This window comes from Buteo buteo, chromosome 10 (assembly GCF_964188355.1).
Source record: "Buteo buteo chromosome 10, bButBut1.hap1.1, whole genome shotgun sequence".
NCBI lineage: Eukaryota > Metazoa > Chordata > Aves > Accipitriformes > Accipitridae > Buteo > Buteo buteo.
In genome coordinates this window covers 9668469-9691432 of record NC_134180.1, presented here as the reverse complement: position 1 = coordinate 9691432, position 22964 = coordinate 9668469, and the positions used below count along the sequence as shown (strand labels likewise).

General features: G+C 42.8%; 1 protein-coding gene across 1 annotated transcript in view; it reads left to right on the top strand.

The window, feature by feature from the left end:
• Window positions 1-413: 413 nt before the first annotated feature.
• XPR1 (xenotropic and polytropic retrovirus receptor 1) overlaps window positions 414-22964 on the top strand; it is a 116274-nt gene continuing 93723 nt past the window's right edge. The window contains exons 1-2 of the mRNA XM_075038533.1: window positions 414-707; window positions 8178-8229. Of these exons, the coding sequence (XP_074894634.1) occupies window positions 639-707; window positions 8178-8229 (121 nt within the window). The 5' untranslated portion in view covers window positions 414-638. The remainder of the gene's footprint in view (window positions 708-8177; window positions 8230-22964) is intronic.

Here is a 22964-nt window from a genome sequence, read left to right as displayed (position 1 = left end):
CAGCCAGCCCCAGAGAGTTCAGGATTCAAACCGGGGCTGTCCCAGATGGCTGCTGCTGCCATCGCTTATCGGGGGGCTGGGCTGGAGATCCTCAGGGACGACGGTGACACTTTGGGGTCCAAACCGACCCCCCGAAATGAGCAGAAAGAGTAAAACGAACCGGGCCGTCCCCGGCCGGGGGAGCCCAGGCGCCACCGCCCCCCCCTCCCCCCCCCCCCCCGCCGCGGGCCCGGCGGGCAGGGGCGGGGCCGCCCGCCCTCCGCCCCGCCCCTCCGCCCTCCGCCCCGCCCCGCCCCGCGCGGCGGTGGGCGGCGGCGGCGGTTGCCGTGGCGATGGCGCCTTGCCGGCGGCCGGTTGGCTGTCGGGCCGGCTGACGGCTGGGAGGCGGCGGCGGGGCGGTGGGACGGGGAAGATGGCGGCGGCGGCGGAGGAGGCGGCGGCGGCGGCGGCGGGGCGGCGCTGAGGAGGCCCGAGGCGGGCTGAGGAGTGGAGGGGCGGGCGGGCGGGGGCCCATGTGTGGCGGCGGCCCCCCCCCGCCCCCCACTACCGCCGGCGGCGGCGGCCCCTTCGCAGCCGAGCGCCGCTGAGGCGGCTCCGCGGGCGCAGAGCGAGCGCGGCCCCGGCCCGGCGGCGGCAGGATGAAGTTCGCCGAGCACCTCGCGGCGCACATCACCCCCGAGTGGCGGAAGCAGTACATCCAGTATGAGGTAGGGCCGCGCCGCCGCCTCGCCTCGCCCCGCTCCGCTCCCCCCGTGCTGCTCGGCGGGGAGCGGGGCTCGGCGCCGGGGTGGGGGGGTGGGGGGAGCGTGTGTGAAGCCGGCCCCGCTCCCCAGCGTCTCCTCGGGGCAGGGCGGTGGGTGCCCGGGAAGCGCCGCCCGAGTGTCCTCCGGCGCATACTGGCCGCTGGCCGTGCGGAGGGGGTGCGAGGCAGCTCCCCTGCCCGGCGGCGGTGTCTGGCGGCCGGCAGCTTCCCGCTGGTTTCCTCGGCGGGGAGGACGGTGTCAAAGCAACGTGTTTATCCGTCCCGGGGCTCGCGGGGGGAGGTTACGGCTCTTGCCGTCCCCCGTCCCCCCCCCCCCAAAGCTTGGGACCACTCGGGGGAAAAGCGCTGGGAGGCCGACTAATTAATTAATTGTTGCCTGTAACCTTCTGGCGTGGGACAAAGGTCAGAAGAGATGCGGAGCCGGCGGGACGGCAGTGCGGGGCTGTGCGGTGCCCGGCTCCCGGGCATCCTCCCCTCCGGACCCGGCCCGGGGGCCGGCCGCAGCCCTCGGCGCAGCCCTGCTCCCGGCAGCAGTCATTTTTCAGCACCACCGCCAGTTCTCTGCACGGGCAGGCAGAGGAGGGGTGACTTTGAGAGGCGGCTCTCAGCCTCCATCTGCGGCTCCCAAGGGCGAGACCGACGGGCAAGCTGGCTGTGCAGCCCGGCACCCACCACCTTCTAGCTGGAGGCCGAGCCTTCCCTCCCTGCAAGGGTTGCCCTGTGAAGGGCCACAGTCTGGTTTGGTAACGCTAACCGCTTACCTGAGTGACTCCACGCAGGGCAGTAAACCTGGCATCGATTGCCTTTTTTTTTTTTTTTTTTTTTCCCCTTAAGAGGCTAGCGAGGCTCTGCATCTCACTATTTCATACTTGATTTCAGGTGAACCGCTTGAATCGGGACATTTAGGAACACTGTTTGCACAAAGTTCTGCTGCATTAATCATGAATTATTTGCAGAATACAGCTTTTCAGTTTTTATTATGCCAGCTTTCTAAAGGTCACACTAATTGCTTAGTTTCACATTTATCATAGTGGTGCTTGACTTCAGTTTAACTAGATGAAGCTCAAGGTGGTTATTTGTAGTGAAACTATTTCCTATTTCAGCATTAGCAGTAAAAGTGGTTGGTGCCAGTGATGTCGGTCTTTTCCACAAGTAGTAATTAAACCTAGACAACGGAAGGCTGATTATAGGAGAGCCATAATCAGCGAAACTTCTTGACTGATTGAGTCAGTCAAAACCATACAACATTTGTTATCATTTGAGGGCCTGTATTTTCTCTCTAGGACTATAATAGCAATTTATTTCTAGTATCTCTATTAATCTGTCTGCATTTGCAAGGAAAATCACATTTATCTTAGCTTGCTTTGTTATAATGTTGAATTTGAAAAGTTTATATCTGCCTTTTTTACCGTTCCTTTGTTTTCCTTTGCCTGACTGCAAAGGAATGGATGTTTAAATAAAAACTGCAGTCAGATTGGACTTTAGAACAAAATTGTGATCTCCTTGAGTTTTTTGTAGAACTAGATGACCAAATAATGCATCAGTCTTTGAGAAGGAGGAAAACCATTGTCTTGATAAAGTACCAGCTTAGTTCTGCATCATGTCTCCGATGGGTTATCCGTGCGAGAGTCGTTTTCTGTTCCTGGAAACAGAAAACTTGCATGTTTTCCTAAGAGAAGCGTTGGAGGTAGGTTGGAAGGGAAGGCAAGGAGGGAATAGAGGGGCGAAAGATTTGGTGGCATGCTGACCAGACAGATGTAGGGGGAGGGTAAAGGAGACTCAGTGAACTATGACACCCTGATTAATGTGTGAAGAACTCTGCTGCTTATTGGCCACTGTTTTCAATATAGGAGGTTAATTTTCAGATGTTTTAACTAGGGCAGTATTATTATATCATTCTCCCTTCCTCCATCCCAATTTAAAATAAAGGTAGATTTCAGTAAAAACTTCCTTTAAGCTGTTACTCTTTCTAGACTTTAAGTAATCGCCTCCTTGGATAGATAGCTTAACCTAGAGTGAATGAAAATAAAAACCCCACCCTCCTTTTTACTAATAAGTTTCAAAACTCTTTGTTTCCCTTGTTGCAGCTGGCTGAATGTGAATCAGCCTCCAGCTCATGCATATTACAGTAATGGAATAGTCTGGCATTTATTATTCAGTAACTGGTGGTCGTGTGGGTGCGGTGCATAAAAGGCCAGCGCTACCTCAGTTTACTTGTTGATTATACTTGAGGCAAAAAGCATACAGCCCTCCTTTGTCAAGAAAAATTCCGAGCTGTTGATTACCAAATGTAAGACTGAATGCTGCTTGCGTTACTTGTGTGCCATATTGCTTACAGCGTGCATCACAGTAAAGTTTTTAAAAATTATTTGTATATTTAATAGCATTATAGTGCTTCTTGATCTGACAGTTGATCTCTTTTCCTTCTTGATTAAAACAGTAATCAAGCACTGTTTCAGAGTGAATGATCTTGTTGTGTAGGTTTTTAACTCTGAAAAGATTATTCCTGTTTCCAGGGACTTCCCGTGTCAAGTTCATGATGCTGATGAAAGGACTAGGGGATGGTATAGAAATTGCTTTCTTGAAGTCATTCTGTATCATAAAGCTTACGTGTAGTCATCTTATTTTTCTGCTCTGATATTTGTAGTTATTTCCATTGGAGAGCAGGTGACTCATGCAGTCAGCCCCGAAGTGTGATAAGACCCAGGTGATTTGTGAGATCCTCACCAGTTGATGTGTCTCTGGTTTGATGGGATGCGCAGTGAGCATGGCTGCGAGAAGCTTTGCCTCGCATAAATTGTCAGTCAAGCTAGGAGGAGGGTGTAATCTGTTGCTGATAATGTCAGGAAGAAGAATAAAACTGTTGTGTTTTGAATACCTAAAAACGTAGTTTCACTTTCAGATGGTCTTTAACAATTTAGAGTCCTCAAAGTTCTTGCCATTAACGTGATCTTTCCTTCCAACAATAATCTGTTTAAGTATTATAGCTGTGCTTGTAGGAAGTATGGAAGTTACCTGGGCTTAGGGCAGATACTTGGTCAGTGTAAGAGCTTTACAGAGAGAAAAATCCATTAATTTTTCTTTAAACAGGCAAAAAGAAGGTATACTTTGATAGCTATGATTTAGAGTCTTATTTTATTTTAGCAAAAGCTCTGCAGTGACCATTGCTGTACGTCTGCTTTTTGAGAAAGAGCACTTGGCTTGTAGAAAAGAAGAAAAATGATGATGTATGCTATTCTGTTTCATTCAGCCTTTCACAAAGACATTTGCCATGACTGAGTCAATGTTAACATGGAGCTTTACGCAAACCTTGATTGACTTGATTTGACTTTCCATTCTGAAGATTGCGTGAAAGCATGTAAATTTTATGTCATGTTTACTACGCAAACTCCATTCCCAGTTGATGGTTCTTGAAGCCTCAATCAGTGCAAATGGTCGGGAGGGCTTTAAGTGAGGACCGGTGGCAATAATGTAGCAACATAATCCCAGTGTAAAGGGCATTTTTACTGTTGAAGTACTGAGTGTCCTTATCAGGCTGCTCCCTGGATGTGGTCGAGTTTAAAACAATGTATCAACAAATGCTTAATTTGTGGAAATGCTTGTAAGTTATGTTAAATGCCAAACATGCGAAAGTTTTAAACAACTTTGGTCCTGGTTTCAACGGCTGTCATCTGAAAACTTCCTATTTGTTAGAAGTAATGCTTCAAGTTTCTGCACCCGCTACCTCCTCTGTGCAAAGACCGCAGCAGAGGGGAGCAGCTGTTTCAGAGGATCATTCACTCTGCCCGGTCCGTGGGGTGCTGGCTGCCTCACGCACGTACCTGGGCGCTCGGCTCCCACAGCTGCTGCGTCTGCAGTGCGGAGCAGACAGGTTCTGGCCGTGCAGCCAGGCAGTGACCTGTGGATGTGCCCTGACCCTGGCAGTGGCAGTGAAAAGGTTTGCTCACCTTGTCTTATGGGATCTGGCAGTGTATCTTCTTCTGTTAAGTTAGTAGCCTTCTCCTAGCCAGTTAAATTACTGCTGTGGCATGCACTGCTTCAGTGGACTTCCTGTCTTAAAACCTTAAGTTTTGGACCATTCATTTACTCTTGAGGTCCTGTGGTGTAAAGATAAAATATGAAACCAAACAAAGTCCCATCTTCTTGTGTCAGACAACAGAATTTTTTCACGTAGTTGGTACTGAACAAATTAAGGTAACTCCTAGATGAATTTCAGCTGATGCTTTTTTGCTAAGAGTGTGCTTTACTGCATTTAATGTGCATTTTTTGATGCAGTGAAATTGTTGGGTTGCTAGTCCTCTGTTTATCCACAAACCATGCTGCAGATTTCCTTTGCTCTTGTGTCCATCTCTGGAGTGCTTTTTAGGAGAAAGAGGAGAGCGTTGGTTTGTCTGCTCAGACTTCTAAATGTAAGTGTATGTCTACATGTCTGGTTGATGGAAATTCAGTGGAGTTTTACAGTTGCCAGATGGTAGTTTTGTTTCAGTTAATTTGGCCTGTATTTGTTTATCTGGATGCAGAAGTCTGATGGTATTTTTAAAGAAAAAGTGCTTAATACTTTTGAAATTGCTGCATCTGGGGAAGGAGGAGAATCAGAACAGTTATTACAGGTGCAAAGTTCATGGGAGAGATGGGTAAAAAGTATGAGCAAGTGACTTCTCTTCCTTTTTAAGGAGACTTCAGGTTTTAAGTACTTTTGCCTTTGGAGAAGAGAAGCAGGTTGCTGAGTTTTAGAAATAATTTCTCTGAGACACAACCTCCAGCAGGAAGTAGGTGGGGAAAATGAAACTCATAGCTGAGGTAGCCTGCTTGTCTTTGGAGTCTCTCTTCCAGAAACAGGCTTTCAGTTTTTGGGAGATGGCCAATTCTGCTCATCAAAGCCTGCTTCATGATAGGCAGTTCACACCCAGGCTTGCCACCTCCTGACACAAATCTGTTGTGCTATTTCACTGTTTGTCCTTCTGGGTGTTTAGCGGACGAGCTTAGGAGAGCATAAGCGGTTTGAAAGCTACTCATTTAAAACAATTGTTTTGGTCGAGCATTTTAAGGTTTTTGTCCTTGAATTTGTTCACTGTTAAGGTTTGACGGTTCCATTTTTAAGTGTGTTTTCTTTCTGCTTTTTTTTTTTTTTGTTCTCTGATACACGTTTATCAAGTTTGCTGTGGGTGCAAGGTGTATCACTAGCACAATTTAAAGTAAGGAAGTAACCCTTTTTGTCTAGTTTGAGGGCAGAAAGAGTAATTCTTAAACATTTGACAGTGGTGGGTAACCTTTTGAAACAATCATTTCCAAAATTCTGTAACCTAGAGGACTAAATACTTTAGGTGTGAAGGAGCACTGAGCCTTTCACTTTCAGGTTATTGGTTTACTTATATAGGTCAGGTAAGCAGCAGTGAAATCTGCCAGATTGTAATGTGTCAGTCTGCATGGGGAGAGAGGTCTGCAGGGTGACCGACACCTTCAGCTTTCAAGATTGTTTAGCACAATCTTAAACAAGATTGTTTAGAACTGTCAGTGGTGTTGTCCTTTCTAATTTGCTTTTTAAAAGTGACTGATAAAACCAGAGATAGGAAGTACACTGCAAGTTTACCTCTGGGTGGGTTAAGGAATGGAGTTCTTACTATAGTGATTTTCAATTTGCTGTCTCTTCAGGTTTGTTTATCCTATGCTGTGTGGTTGTGGTTCATGGAAAAAGTTACAGGTAGGTGAGGATGACGAGCAGGATGAAAAAGGGGAAAGGCTTTTTGACCACTTGGTGCATGGAGGCAGATCATGCGCTGCTGGCCAATGAGTCATGGGGGAAAAGGACTGAAGTGGGCAGCGTTCAGGAGGAATTTTAAAAAAGCACCAAGGGTAGAGGAGAGCTGTGCCGCTGGAACAAGGATCATTCAGTAGTGGCTCAGTTGGGAAAACAATTATGCAAGTGACCTTTGTTGAGACCTCTGTGGACTCGGGAATTAGACCTTTGAGAGATGTCTGAGCTGCTGGTGTAGCCTGCCACCTAGGATATCTTGTAATAAACAGACATGTCCTTTAGACCTTATATTTACTTAACAGGATCCTAACCACCATGTAACAACAGTGCTGACTTTCCAGCTGCTGAGCTTGTGGGTTTTGCCTTGAGGATATTAGGGAATTTGTTATTTAGGCTGTGATGTTTTGACTGGTACAGGGGGACACACAGATGGGCACACAAGCTGGTAAATCCAGAGGTATAGGATTATAGAAGTATAGGATATGTTGGGAAACAGACAGAACAGACAGGAACTCAAAAGACCTGAATGACTTCTCTGTGTTAGACTTCTGTGAGTTCAAAACTGAGGGAATAAAACCTAGTTTTTGCAGCAGCTGCATGGGATGCACACTCATGTGCAGTATGTGTGTTAAGATGCCTGTCTTTATCAAGTGATGTGGGGTGTGTGTAAACAAATCACTTAGCAGTAGGAATGGACCCTTTTTGGTGGCTTCTAGCTCCAAAATTATGGTTCAACCTATTCTTTCAGCCATTGATCTGAATTCAGTTTATTTGATTCTTCCTTGCACTTCGGGTGTGAGAAAGAGCAAATCTTTAGTCTACGGCTGGAATAATACTAGCATCTTAATAACTGCCTGAAAAGAGGTCTTCTGAAAAGGAGCTGCAAGCGATGAGGTTTCTGATGCAGTGCCTCCCTCCTGGCTCTGGTAATGGAAGGGGTTACTGCCAGGGGTGCTTGATATTTAGCTGTAGGACCACCTTGCTTCCTGGTCCTGCTGCTTGCATTGCTCTTCTCTTGCACCAGCAGTCTGAGCGTAGGTGAGTGGCTTGTTTCTGTGGTCTCTGGGAGGTAGCTCACGGTGCCTTTAAGACCTGAAGACCTGGTTAAATAATTCTGGGTGGTGTTAGTGTTGTCCTTCAGTTTCCACATCAAGAGGAGGCCGTCATCCCTGGTTCTCTAATCTCCTTCGTCATGTTGTCTTCAGCTTTTAGAATGTATGTGTAGTTCTGTACTCCTATATAACTGTGATAAGAAACCCCTGAGGCTGCTTTTCCTCCATTTGCCTTGACAAACTCCTTTCTGTGTCATGCAACAGTTTTTGTTTGTTTTGGATTTTTCTAAATGTAAAACCTTCAACATCCTACCAGCCGGGAAACACTTTTCCAAAGGAAAATGTTGAAAGATACAGTTGGAATAAATTTTATAGATTAGTAAGGTAACAGGCTTTAGACAAAACAGTCAGTAAACATGAACTTGTGTTTCTTCTGTTAATATAAATACATGTGATAGTATTGACATCACGTACCATAGCTTTCTGCGTCAGTCTGGAGGATAAAAGAGCTTTAATTGCTTTTGTTTTCAAACAGGTGTATCAAAACAATATAATTATTTTTTTTTAATACTAACTGTATTCCTTGTTCTTTCCCTCTCCCTTACAGGCTTTGAAAGAGATGTTATATGCAGCTGTGGACCAGGCCCCTTCTATAGAAGGTAAGCAAATTGTAACTGAGAATTATATTTTTCTTGGCATTGGGTGCTGGACACAATAGTCCTGCTACATTTCTGTCCTCTGTCCTCCTAAATTGGTAAACTTAATATACTGATGAGCAAATGCCTGACATTTCACAGCCTGCATGCTATTTTTGATTGTTGGAACTCTTTGTCCTCTGTCATTAGGACAATAAATGTCTTTGTATAGTTTGGGACTTCAGCAGCTGGATTCCTCTTGCTTATAAGGGCATTCACTGGTGGAAGTACTTTCTTCATCACTTGAGAATAGACCTTTGTTTTTCTGTGACAGCTAGCCACTTCGGGAGATAATTGTGCTAGAGATACACTGGTTCCTGTTTTTTTACTGGTGATTTGAACTGGAAGAGTCTCGTCGTTGCGTTCTGTGTCCTCCCTGAATGCTGTGCTACTTCTCGTATGTGCACGAGTATATTTTCTTGTTTGCCTGCGTTTATTGCCACTGAGTTCTCTAGATTATTTTAGTACAGCATTTGGTTTTAAGCTCACTGCGCTTTGAATAGTTTGTGTAATTAATTGATGATCTATGCAAAATTTCTCAAAAGAGCCTGTTACTTTCTTTATCTTTCTTGTTCCTTTTGTTGTCTTTGAAGTGCTGAATAGTTTTTGCCTTTGTGTTGCTTCACTTCCTACTTTCTTGCCCTTCATGTGGATTTCAAACTGCTTTTTAACCTCCTTACCTTTACTATTTTCACTTTGATTGCAGTGCAATGTTAATTTCACTAAACTCTTTGAATGTGGCTCTGGGCTTCTTTCTTGCATGTTTATAGAGCAGAAGAACAACTGCTGCTTCTAGTGTAGGCAGTTGGCTGACATGAATAATGCCAGTCACTATTAATGTTAGCTTATTAACTACTTTCTTTGTGTTGATTAGAATTGGGAAATGAGGTATGACATAGTTAAAATACTGTGGAATATTAATTTTTTGGATTTAACTCTACCTGCTTTTTGATTAGAATTTTAAAACAAAACCTGCAATAGTTAATAGACTAAGTGTGTGTGTGATGGGGCAATCTTTCCTTATACTCTTCAGAGGCACAATCTAAGCTGAAAACTTCATTGAAGCGACACTCAGGCAGGTATAATCTTTAGGTTTAACCTGATACTTAGTTGCTCACTTGACTCAGCCTGCTAATTTTGTTAAATCAATCATCCTTTTCCCTAAAGTGCAGGTCCTAGAACTAGATTTTTAAAGGTTATGGTCATAGCATCATCTAAAAATATATGGGTTATCCTTGGAAAACTGAGGAAAACTTGCCAGCGATATACTTGCAAAAGAGGAAAATCTTGCTTTATTTTTTTGAGTGACAAAATTGCTTAAAATCTATGCACAAACCTTTCTCCCCAACAGCATAAAACCAGTTTTCTAGCTAAGAGGAACTGAAGCATTTTGTGTAGGCCAAACTGACTATCTGTATTAACTTTCAAAGAGAACTTACTAATTTTGTTGAAAATACAGCATTCGTTTTATGGAAGACTGGAGCATTTACAAGATTTTTCTTTCTTCTGTCCATCAGTTTATTATTGGCAATGGGAGCAAATGGTGTCTGTGCTAATAAAATTTTGTAGTCTAATGTTTGAATGTGACTGGGTTTTGCTTGTGGTACATAGGATTTCAAGGTGGGCTTTGAGTTGCTAGCTGTAAAAGTCCAAAGTGTTATAATTCAGCATTTTGATTTCTTTTTTTCAATGCTTGTGGTATACTGAGGTTCTGTAAAGTGCTATGATGTCTGTGTGTAAACATACTTGGCAAAGGAAGAGCTGGTGAAGAATAAAATGGTACACTATTATGTTTATGCCCTTTTAAATGTTAAAAGAATTTTACCTTGTGCTTTTGCCTCCGTTGCTTTCAAAACCTCAACAAAAGGAAAGTAATGACTTAAGACACTTTTTATAAGTAGAACGATGTTCTGTTCACTTTTTGTCGATCAGGTCTCTTCCTCTGTACTGTAGAGAACAAAGTAATCCAAACCACCTTGAACCACTCATATTTAACTCTGTCTTGCCTGAATCACCTTTAAGTAGAGAGCAGCTATACTAATTCTTTCACCTTTTGTTCGCTAAGTGAATGTGAGTATGTGCATGGTGGTTGGATTTTTTAAAGTTTGTTTTCAGTGTGTTCTTTCCCTCTCTTATTCTCTGCTTAGACTCTGTTTTGCTTTTTAGTCTCTGGGTTCCTCTCTGAAAACTGTGTTGCTCAGGATGGGGCCGGACTATTTGCGCTGGAGTGACTGAGCTGTTTGTACGGGCAGGTCTGAGCCAGTGGATTGTTCTGCTGTTGCCCATAGGAGTGCAGAGGTGACAGAGGGAAGGCAGATGCCTTTCCTAAAGCTGTAGCTCATGGAAAGACTTGTATTGTAAATGAGTCAACACTGGGTATTTCTTCATTCCTGTTGCTCACTTCTTTCTCCTTAAAGCCCTTCTGCCTTTGTTCGTAGAAGCCCTAGGGCAGGGTTAGTGTGTGACTGCATACAAACTGTGCCCAAAACATTGCTCTAGTCCCTATCAGAGGAGGTGGAGCAAGTTCCTTGAACTTTGTGGAGGATGTAGCAGCTATTGTCAGGGCCTGGCTGTTGTCCTGCATATTTTCAGTTTAATATGGATTTTGCGATGGATACTTCTGTGTTATTTTGAGCTTAGCACAGAACCTACAGGAGTGTGCTACTGACACCCAGCTTTCCACTATGAGGCTAATGGAATCTCATTTTAGACTGGTCTAACTAAAACCCATTTTCTAATTGAACTAGTTGATCACAGATACTGTAGACACGCACACTTGTTTTTGATTTACCTTACATATATTGTAAAGCTATTCTTCAGTTAATACGTTGGACTGTGAAGAAAAGTGAGTTTTGTATACCAAAGCTGAGGCTATTCCTAGTTCTTACTCTGCTCGGCTGGATGTGTAATTCAGGACTTGTGAATGAGTTTCTTAGATTTCTGCTGCAGGCTGCTTACTATGTCAGTTGGTAAAATTTGTATACATACAGAAATGCTTTGTATGGCTTAGTAGTATGCTGGAAGCATTTTGGAAACCCTTTAAAACAACAATAAAATAGTGCTACCCAATCAGGGCATGTTGTAAGTACTAGACAAGACAGGTAATAGCTGAACCATCCATTGTTAATAGTTTTCATTGGCTTTGTATTTAGGAATCTCCTGTTTGTGGTTGGGACGTGGGTAAACACAGCTAACTTCAGAATGACTCTTAAGCTCTGCAGCTGATGGTCTAAGTGCTACTTTAGTGGACAAAGTATTGCTGTGAAGAGGATCTTGGCTCTAAATTGTGCAATTTTTACTCTGCTTATTATCTGGTTATATGGTGACGCTTCTCATTGTGCTACATTGAATCATACCTATATCTATCTGCTTTTTCCTATTTTCAGGTAATAAACACAGACTGCGATGTTAACCAAAACCCCTGTAGATGTGAATAAGCAAAATGTGTCAAGGCTGTATGATAGGAGGAAATTGTTTATAGCTGTCCCCTGACACTATTGCAAGGTGCTATGGCTCCCTGTGTTTCATAAGAGTTATACCAGATTGTATGCATGTCTTTTTTGGCAGTTACTAGCTGTACACATAGATTTCTTTAATCTGATCAAAGATACATTTTTTTTCCTGTCTCTGTACTTTGTAATGACAGTTTTCTATATGCCAGTGTTACTCCTCCAGATGCTCATCATCTTTTTACAAGGCTTTCCCTGATGAAACTTGCACCATCCTTCCACTTGAGCAACATCTGTACAAAATTAGTGTTTAGTCTGTTAATTCAATCTCATACACATCACTGGAAGAAGTATCACATGATGCTTGATTCCTGGCTGTATGATGGGACTTGCTTGAATTTCTGGAGAATTCTTTGATGTGTGTTTGCTTTGTTAGCTGTTTGCTACATGGGGCTTACTGTTACTGGAGCAGTCTGGATGAATTGATGCTGCAGTGATGTTATTCTCGGCTTCTGAGTCCTCATGGTGCAGCCGGAAGGCCTGCATGCAAGCATGCCAGGTCAGTGTGAGCAGGCAGCCTTCCTTGACCCTGAGCTACCTTTAGGAAGAATCTGTGACAATTTAGAGGTGAAAACTCAGCGCAGCACTTGTTTTCTCTGAGGCAGAATGTCCAGTATTGCAAAAGCATGAAATACTGACCTCACCCTGAGCATGTTGATTTTTTTGCATTCTTTATTCTTCCCACTGCTTCCTGTCCCATTTGTCACCTAAGTAAAACAGGTTACTGGACCACTGTTGCTTGGAGTCCTCCCGATTATTCCACTTGGTGAGCAGATGTGTCGGCATCTCCCCAAGCTCCTTACGATGCAGCTCTTCTCAGCTGCAGTGGAGATGAAAGTGTGGCTGTAAATTATTCATTCTGATTATCTGCTCGAATGGACAGGGTCCACTCTAAATATCATTTCCTAGAATATTTGTCTTTCAGATAATGAAATTTAACCTCCCTTTAATACTTGTGTAAACAAACATTGTTGTTGTAATATCAGATGGTACAAGAGCGTTCTGTTGTATCCTCTTATTATGGAGATTACTGATTCCACTTAACACCAATCCTGAATTCCAGTGGCACCTTTTGAACGAGGATCACTGCTGGTTGAAGGGCTGTGTGGGGCTGGAATGGTGTAACAGCATAGGAGTGGGGAGTACAGGTGCTTTAAGGTAGAACTCAAACCCAAAATTAATAGGTGATGTTAAAATAAGATTTGATTGGTAGGGGAAAAGCTTTAGTGGTAATGGAGATCCTTTGCTGGTACTTGTAATCTGTATCGTCACCTATTTACTTGCACTAGATTAGAAAAGCAAGAGCTGCAAGTTTGGGACATCCTGAGAGTGCCAGCACTGGCAGTGTGTCCTGTGTGGTTACACGCTTGTTTCTGCTTTCATTTGTAATGCACTTACCGTGTCAACTGACAGCTACAAATCTTTAGTTTAGATTTATTTCTGTTACTAAATAAATAAAATAGTATTCTTTAGGGTGGCAAGTAATCTTAGTGAATAAGCAGGGTGTGGGAAATCACATTCTTTTTTTCCAAAGGAAGTTATGAGGCTGACAATTTTTGTTTGTTATATGCAGACATGCTTTGTAGGGTTGATCAAAGGCTTATGGTTTGTCTGTATGTATACGGATGTCTTCTTTTTATTTCAAAATAAATGTTTATTTCCAATTGCATAAGCTTACTTTGTAGCAGGTTGAGGTTTTGTTTACATGGGAATGCTGAGGCTTAAGGGAGTCTTCAACAGAACTGCTTCACATCAACTACCGTGAAGCTGCCACAAGCAGGTGAATGCTTTGTCTTTATTTCACTATCTTGTTGCACACCCATAAAGGGAATTGGTGTCCTTGTGAAGGACACGTGTGACTGAAGGTTGGTGTCCTGCACCCTTGATGCTGATCCTTGATTCTGTGCAGATTGTAATTGTCTGGAGGCCTCCACATTTATAACTAGTGTGTAAACTCAAAAAAAAAAAAAAAAATTCCACGACAGTCCTCAGTTGGAGACCTGATGCTGGGTATTGGCCTAGCCTTAGAAAAATAGGCTATTGGGCTTGTTGAAAATGTTAGCTTCCAGATCATGCAAACAGTGGACAGGAGGAGAACTTGGCTGCATACCAGCATTTAGAGAAGGAGGTGATGTCTGGTTTCTCTTACTCTAGGGCAATAAGATTTGAAAGGTAAACAGTGCATATGGTTGTAGGAGGGTGCAGAGTAGTGTGAGAGAACAGCTGTATGATCACCAAAATATTTGGAGCACAGATGCCTATATGAAAATGTAGTGTACTGTGTTCTCATGTAAAAGTCATTTTGCTGTCAAAAGCAGTGTTCGCAGCAAGTCAGCGTTGAGACTGACCGTGGTGCTTGCTTTGTACCAATGCATGCCACTTTCTGTTCATTCAGAGTAATGCAGACCCACCTATGCTGTCGATATAGTGTCCTCCTCAGAGGTATTGAGTACTGAGTGATTGAATTCTGCTTAACCATTAATTAGCATAATGTGGGTGTGTAATAAAGGTCAGGTTAGGTACAGAGCTGGAGTGATTGAGAGTAACTTGTTGATAGTGCAGACTACTGGCTAATATAAGTTTTGATTTTATTACTGTTGTATAGATCACAAGTTCTCAAGTTGTGGCACTGGAGTACGTTCAGAACTGTCTTGGCAGCTGGGAGCAGCCCTTGCTGCTGCCCCAAGGGACTGGTGCGCTCAGGGTCCTGGCTGTGTACAGGTGCTGGTTCCTGTGGGCTGCAAGTTCGTTTGTATTTTTGCACTTGGCTGTGAACCCTTTCAGTTGTTAGAAACTACTTGCTCCAGAAAGAAAGTCTGTGAGAGAGTACCTCTGGTGCAGATGGGAGCTTCCCTGGGCCCCTGGGCTGGTGTGGGACCATGCAGGGTAACAAAGAAGGTTGTGGTGGGAAGTAGTTTAGCAGGTTGATTGTGTGGATTACTGTTTCTTTCTGAAGGGAGCTTGTGATTGTGGTTGGTGGAAATGCTGGACTTCCTCATGCTTTCCATTTGCCCCATGGTCAGCTCCTGGGCTGATATGCCACTTCATCTGTGTGCATGAGCTGGGAAGCTCGTGTTGTTGCTGAGCAAGCCTTTTTTCTTTTCCTCTGTCTTCTGATGTGTTCTGGGTAACTTCCTCAGCAGCTCAAAGAGCTTTGAGGCATGCACACTGGGTGAAGAACTTGAGCCCTAAGTGTGCCAAAGAGTATAGGTTCAAGGCTTACAGATGGGCAGTTAATTGCTTTGTAATTTTGTTCTGTACCTTTTTTTTCTTTACTAAAGCATCCTTTGGTATTGAGTACTAAGAGCTATTGAACCCAGGATAATTAAAGAGCTGGATGTAGCTCAGGAGGTAACAGTGAAAGCTGGACCTGGTAGTCAAGGCTGGTCCATATGAAAGGGCTGCACCTAGAGGCAGGTTTCTTTTGCAAGTCTGCAAACTGCTTATCAGTCCAGCTGCAGAGGGGCTATAGATGATTCCTTAATGATATATGTACAGTAACAGCAATATCAGAAATGCTCAACTGTGCCTCCCCCCCCCCTTTTTCCTTCCTGCATTTGCTTTCAAGGAATTTAAAAATGCCAGTCTGTTACCTTTTTAGTGGTTAGAGGAATTAACAGTGCTCGTAATTTAACTGGTATGTGCCAGGTTTCATGTTAGTGGTCAAAACTTGAGGGCTGGAAAGTAGAAAGATTCACAAAGCTGGAAGATTGACAGACAGCCATGACTTCAACAAAGCACTGCACTATCAACACTGAGACAACAGTGAAACATCAGACAGCATTTTGGCTGTAGACATAAAGAAGCACTGCATGTGTATATACAAGAGGCCAGTATTTATTGCTTTGTTTCAAAAAAAGACTGCACTAGACATCTTAACAGCAAGATTTAGTGTCTGTGTAGGAGGCAGCCTCTGGCTTTCTAGTCATTCCTTTGGAGCTGTGTTTGAAATAGGTGATTTGAATTATTAGACAATTAAGATTTTGGATGAGACTATAGCTACTTGGTGAATAATGCAACATGAATTAAATTCGATTGGTTTCTCTCTCCCTTTAAAAATGCATGCTGTGGGCAAGGGAATGAGCAGAATATCCCTGAAAGGAAATCTCATTCTTCTACATCGTAGCTGCTTGTAAGGTGCCCTAGAAGAGTGGCCAACCCGCCAATATCCTGTGGAGTCCTGACATCTCTGTGTGATGTGGTGGAGGAGCAAAGGCTGTCCCTGGACATCCTCCTGCTAGAGTGGTCCTTTCAGTTGTGTTACCTTAATCTGCTGTAAGGCCATACCATGCAGTGGCTATCGTAATGATGGTTTCTGAACATGAGAAAGTCTGTCTCTTTGATTACATAATTTTAAAATTAGCAAGGATGTGGTGAAAAGTCAACCCACTCCTGGCTATGTTTCGTTTTGCTGATTCCCAAAGTAAAAATGAAGGCTAGTTGTGTATTTCACCTGGGGTTTTTTTACAGTGTATCTGTTGCCTTGCAGCTTGACCCCTTTTTAGTACAAGTAGATAATGAATTAATTTTAAAATGTGATTGTGCTTTTTGTAAATACATAATCTTTAACTTTAGTTACAGTGTAAAACTACAAAATTACAGCATCTTAGTTTTACAAAGCCACAGTTAAAAAAAAAAAAGAGTTAAAATTCTATTCCATTTATTATATGGCCATTTAGTTAATATATTTTAGATTGTTTTACGCTACTTTTGTTGAGTGTGGTAACCCTTTTCTCCTGAATTAGTACAGCCTATATGTAAAAGTCCGATCCTATGGTTCTGTTCCCCTGTGAACTGAGAAAAGGTGTAGCTTCAAGAAAACTGCAGAGAGGTATAAAGGATATTTTACTAACACACGGTATGACAAGAGTACCTAAAGCTCCTTAGTTGTAAGGCAGCAGCATTGTGAGTCAGTTGTGTATGTTCAGCTAAAAATCACAAAAAAAACCCTGCAGGAAAATATACAAATCTACTTTTTAAAGTAGTTATTGCTCTGTCCAGGAAGGTGACTGGCATTGCAGTGGGCACAGAGTGCCCTGGGATGGTGCAAAGCCTGTGGGTGAGCACACCCCAGCCTGCCTGTTTGCGGGCGCTGGCTCTTGCGTTGTGCACTCAACAGCTCAACTTCCCCTCTACAGAGGGGGGAAGCCCTGTTTATCTCCTAGGAGATAGAAAACCAATTTCTACTTCCTGATGAGAAGCTGACAGGCTATTTGACTTAGCAAGAGAGGGAGGCAGTGTGATTGGGAAAAGGGAAATTACATGCCATAACATACCAATATAAATGCAATTTATTTTGCATGTGCTATATTGCTCCAGGCACACATTTTGGGGTGTGTGAGAATTCTTCGCATGCTGAAATGTGAGCTCTAAATAGCGAAAAGAGGCAAATTTGGCATCCAAACTGTATTTATAATCTTGGTTTTATTTTTGCTGTAATTGCTTAGCATGCCTTTATAAATGCTCCTAACGTATTTGTGGGGCAAAGTGCAGAGAAGCTGAAAACATCAGCACGAGCGAGCTGTTAACTCGGGATCTATCTTGTCCTAAGCTGCAGACTTGTTCTGACATGTGGCCAAGGCTGCTATTCTGGTACTGCCTTTGCTGGTGTCCTGTCCCTGCGCAGCTCTCCAGGACAGCTCTGCTGAGCTCCTCGCTTCTGCTTAGATGGAGCAGTTCAGTACCAACTAGCCTGTCTAGTTGTCAGTCCCATAACATGTCAGCTATAGGGAAAAGTGGGCATCATTGGTCTAAACCCCCATTCTTTGTTCTCCTCGTTTCCTGTTCTAGCTGATTGGTCATTTATATGAGTTTGTTGTGAATATCTTTGTATTTTTAATGCTGTGAGTCAGGCCATCAGCAGCATTTACAGTGTGTTTGCTAATCTGTGAACCCAGGTATGCTCTTTAAAGGCAGCTCCCTTATGAGCACAGCTGTAGGAGTGAGTCACAGGCAATGCAGTAAAATGAGGTGATAATAAGCAGGATTGGCTGATGTACCTATAAGGTAAATTCTATAAATAGGTTAATGGAATTTGTCTTGTACTTCAGTGTTTTAGTATGACTTTGTCTTCCCTAATCAGAAGTAGCAATTAGAAAGCAAGGAAATAAATAATCTGAGAGCCTGATATGGGCATTCCATGTTACTTCATAGTCTTTCGTATATGCCAAATGGTCCTTGAGCTCTGCAGCAATCCAAGGCAAAGCTTCACTTTCTCCCCTGCCCAGCCACAGGAGAACACACTTCTCCATTAGAAGCCTGGGTCACGGGTTGGTTCTGCTTGGACCTTGGTGAACACAGGTGCAGGAATACATTTCTTAGAAGTTTTGTGTCCTTTTGAAGCCTTTAAGAGGTTATAATTCCCTGAATTGCCTAGAGACAAGAAGGCTTCCCAGGGAGGGTAAAGGAAAAAAGTCAGAACGCCTTTTTCTTTTCTGTGATGGAACTGGATTAACATCAGTGCTCACAAGTGGTAATTGTGTATATAGAGGCTGCATTTGTGGGTTTCAGATGCTGTAGGTGATGCTCTTAACACATGACATTCATTTACGGTGTAGATTTAATTAGTAGGATGTCGATAAGACTCGTTTATTAAAACTTCATGTTTCACATAAGTCGGTAAAATATGGATTGTGAATGAAATTTTGAGCAGTTGGAGGCAGAGAGGTTAGAGACAGGATGCTGAGCTTGTAGGGTTTGGCACACCTGATCAGCCCCATCTGCCATAATAATCCTGGCTGTAAGGTGACTGCTGTTTCTGGTGAGCACTTCAGATCCTGCAAAAATACCCCATATCGGGTGTGAGTTTTAGCAATACATCAGCAATGGGGAGCCTGCCACAGCTTTAATACTGTTCTTTTCAGCAGATGTCATCTTTGTGGTGAAGCCACAGAAAGTGAAGGACCAAGAAGGATAGTGAAGGGAAAAGGGGAACAAGTGCATCTGTGTGCGGCCAACCTGCCAGGAGCTGGGTCAGGGCTCAGCCGCCGGCTCTCTGAGGGGCTGCAGCGCGGAGTGGAGCTTGCCAGGCTGCTTTTGGTTCCTGGCTCATGTTCCTCTGTACATGTGGACGCTGTTCTTCCCCAGCTGGTGTCTTTGGCTCTGGTGTTAGCTGCACCCATGTCTCTTTGCAGTGGAAGGTTAGTTTGCTACTGTTGGTGTTAAATAGGACTTTGAGCTTGAGTCTCAAAGGCTCCAAAGGTACTGACAAAAGAGCTTTCAAATCTGCTCCTTCAGTTTTAGAAATCCAAATGCAGCTCAGCTAGAATTGATCTGTACCAATTTCCCTTTCAGTTTCTTCTGCTTTCAGCCAGCTCCTACAGATTCAATTCCGGCTTTTGTTCTCAGCTGATTGAGCTGGGTTGATGTGGCCGCATGCTAATGCAGCGTTCTAGATGGAGCAGATGTGCACCCGCTCGCTTTCCGGCTGAGGAGGAATTCAGCGTTGGAAGGTGCGTGATCTGGGCTTGGACTTGCCTAAGCACAAATCTGAGTAATGAATTAGTCATCAGACATGGAATTCATTTCCCTGGGGACATGGAGAGGGAGGCTGGTACAGCGCAGCTGTCAGTCAGGAATTGCTGATGCAGGAACTCTCACCAGCTGAGAAGGTTCCCCCCACCCCTGCTAATACAGTAAGGCTAGGCTGCCAAATCCTTTAGTTTGGTATTTCAGTAGTAACATGAGTGCTTTATAGCATGTGCTTGAAGGCTTTGGTCTCTTTACCTAGCTTGCATAAAAATATTTACTAGCTATTCTGAAACTAAGGGCAGCAGACCTTAATTGTAGCAATTCTGCAGTCTTCTACATGTGAAACAATTTTACTGAATCCTATTTATGTGGTAAGCAGGGTATGCCAGAGGGGTTTGCCAGCCTCCATCCATTTCAGGCGTGATTTCATGGCTATTGAGGTATATGGGTGATAATGAGGTGAGTTTGGGAAGAGGTGTTTCTGCTCCATCACCTTCGTATCACCTTGGCCACAATTCTCATTTTTGCTTGTGCCTCATGGTGGCTGGTCTCATGTACGATAATTATTTTCTGAAATGTTTGGAAGCTTTATCTATCAAATAAGGAAGAAAAATTATGGCATTGTGTACTCTTTTGTACATAACTAGATTAATGTCTGTTTGAGACTTTCACTTACGTGCACCGTTTTACTCTTTAGAGTTGGTAAAAAAGGCTGGTATTTTTTTCCTGCCTTATGAATTTCCCCATCATAACTTCCACCTATGCTGATCCTTTGGAGAGTTGCCGTTATGGCTCCTAGCCAGCCTGTCAATTTTTCTGTTACCTTTGCTGAACAAACACTGTGTGCAGTAGCAGATAAATGAGTGATTCTCTGCTGTAGCAAGGGGAAGTGGCACAAGAACGTCACTATTATGGTTGGTACTGTGGGCTTTTGAATGATTTCTTTTTTTTTAAATAGTGAATAACAATGCCAAAGCCTTCCAAATACAAGTTTCCAGTTTGCCTTAACTTTCTGGTACCCGAAGGGTTTGATTTTTATTAACTCCTATACTGAATTGTGCTGGAAGTGCAAAATTAAAATATTGCAGGGGATTTATTCTGAATATTGCATGAAGTTGGTATTTACATGAAACTGCACTTTATACTTGCACTCTTTCCTCTGAATATTTTGCAGTTACTTCAGCAAGATCATGTTGCAGTTTGAAAACTGTCTTTTTGTCAAAGAGTAGTCTGGAGAATGGAAGTGTTCAGTTTCTGGTGCTGTAATGTTATCCCTTTATATCAATTACAGGAGATCCCACTTGAAATATTCTAAATTTTAAAAAAATAGAGGGGAAGAAGCTTAAATATAAATACCACAAGTTCCTTGACTTCTCTTGCAAATATCCATCAGACGTTACAGTCTTCATGTGGTTCTGCTGTTGTGAGATTTTTAAACAGAGGAAGTAAACCCCAAACCTCTCAGAGTATTAACTGATGTCAGGACAGGTTTTCATCTTTTAGGAGTAGCTTGTAACTGTAACCCAAAGGGATAGTATTATTTCAATTTTTTTTTTTTTTTCAGATTACAATGTTTGGCTCTAATGGAATGGAGAAAACTGCCATTGAGTTCTCTTTCCATTTGTATGTTTACTTTTTCCAGCTCCTTGGCTAGGCTAAGCCAATATGTCTTGGACTGCTTGAGAATCTGTGTTTTGTCATTTTCTGTGTTTTTCAATTTTAAGTTTATTTACAGAAATTAGTAAAAATGAAGAAGTGCTTGAAGTACTATCCTTAGTTGCTTTAGTGTTGTGTTGTGTATGGTCAGAGTTGGCAACTTCTCTAAAGTATTTGAGTCTTATTTGTGGATTCAGATTTGGTTTGGGTCATTGTTTGGTCATGCTGTTCTGTTTTTAATCTTTCAAGATTTACATTGATGGGATTTTTAATATTAAGTCCTGCTTCTGATTTTTTAGTTAGACTTCAGTTCTGCTGTGTCAGAAGTGAATGCAGCTGCTTTGCACTTGCAGCTTCTGGATTACACAGCACTAATTCTTTCTGGTTTGCATAATGTTGCACTGATCTTCCTTGGAAAGCTAATTGATCTAGATCTTCAGTTTTCCATGCTGGAGGGTGGCAAGAGGTTATTTCAACTAAAAGCAAAGGCTCGAATGGCTGTTTGAAACCTAACCAAAGCAGGGACCATGCAGTCTGAGAGTGAGTTTGCTGTTTTTTATCCAGTGCCTCTTGTACACCACGCTTGGTGGAACTATTTGTTGATGGAGAGGAAGGTTCATAGCTCAGCTGCAAAGAGTGTGGCTGTTTCTGAGAAGAGGTGGAAGAGAGGAGGCAGTGTCAACTCTCTGTTGATGTAGCTCTGCAGTGCATCGCGTCTGCCTGCCGACCTTAAATTAATCTTCTGTGCTTTCCTTCAGTGTGTGGGAGAGAAATTATCTGTTCAGATCCTAATAAAAAGTGACCTATTTAATAAGTGTTCTGTACATGTATTTATTTACAAATATTCTTGATCTTTAATTAAGGGATCCAGCTCTGTTACTTGCTGCTTGGTGCTCACTTTCAGGCTGGGGAGGCTGCAAGAAGATGACTGACTGCAGAATTTGATGGCTCCACGCATCTGTCTGTTTAAAACAAGCAGTTTTGCAGCTGATCAAAGCGGGAGGATTATGCTGCTGCTGTGGAACTAAACTGGCAAGGAGGGATAAATGGCAGCTCTGAAGCAGGCCTACCTGAACTGATGGGCTCTTTGTTGTCAACAGGATAATGTGAATTATTTATTTAATTTTTAACAGAGATGTTTGTTCTGTTGGAATAGTTACCCTTGCATTTCAAATCCCAAACAACTGGGTTACTTTTAATGGAAAGCTGTATTGCATATAGTTCCATATGCAGTGCAAAGCTTATCTTCACCTAGCTGTAAGAAATACAGGGCATTCTCTGTGGATGTGGATTTTCAGAACACTTTTCTTATAATGAAAAGAAGGATTTTGTTTTGCACACCTGTATTAATAGTCTGAATGTAAAACCTGCATGGAGACTGTTATGTCTGTCTTGTTAAGCAGTATATTTATGCCAGAGATGGAGAAGTATATGAAACTAGCAATGTGTTACGGATTACAGTTGCCTTTTGTGCTATAGGTAGGCAGTCAGGTTATGTCTCTTCTCCCCATATGTCTCTGGTTTTATAATTTACCAGATATTCTCACCTAAATGGCATTTACTTAGGTAGCTATATTCAAAGGCAATCTTTTTGTTTTCTCTCTAATACTGCTTTTTATTTATCCAAAGTGCACCTGTATGTATAGTAAGTATTTGTTATCGGCCAATATAATCTTCATAATGTAAAAAGAAATAGCTTTGAGCAAATACTTTTTTTTCACGTGTTCTGCACTTAAGCATTTTCATTTGGTTTTTTTTTACAATTAATCTGTGGATATAAATTTAAAATTATTTGCAAAAACCTGATTTTCCTAGGTTGACTTGAAACTCATGCAAGTCTTGAAGTTTCTGTGACCTGCTAATAACAAAATAAATAAATGAATAGCACAGACTTTGATATAGTGGTTTAGGAATTCAATCAGCGGAAATGCTGGCTGTCCCTGTCAAGAAAGAGCCAGTTGAAGAACTAAACCAGCTGCTATTAGCTGTGGCCTCTTCTTTGTAGATGGTGAGGTTCTCATCTCTTTTCTCTTTCATTGTTATTTTATTTCAAGTTAGAAAACC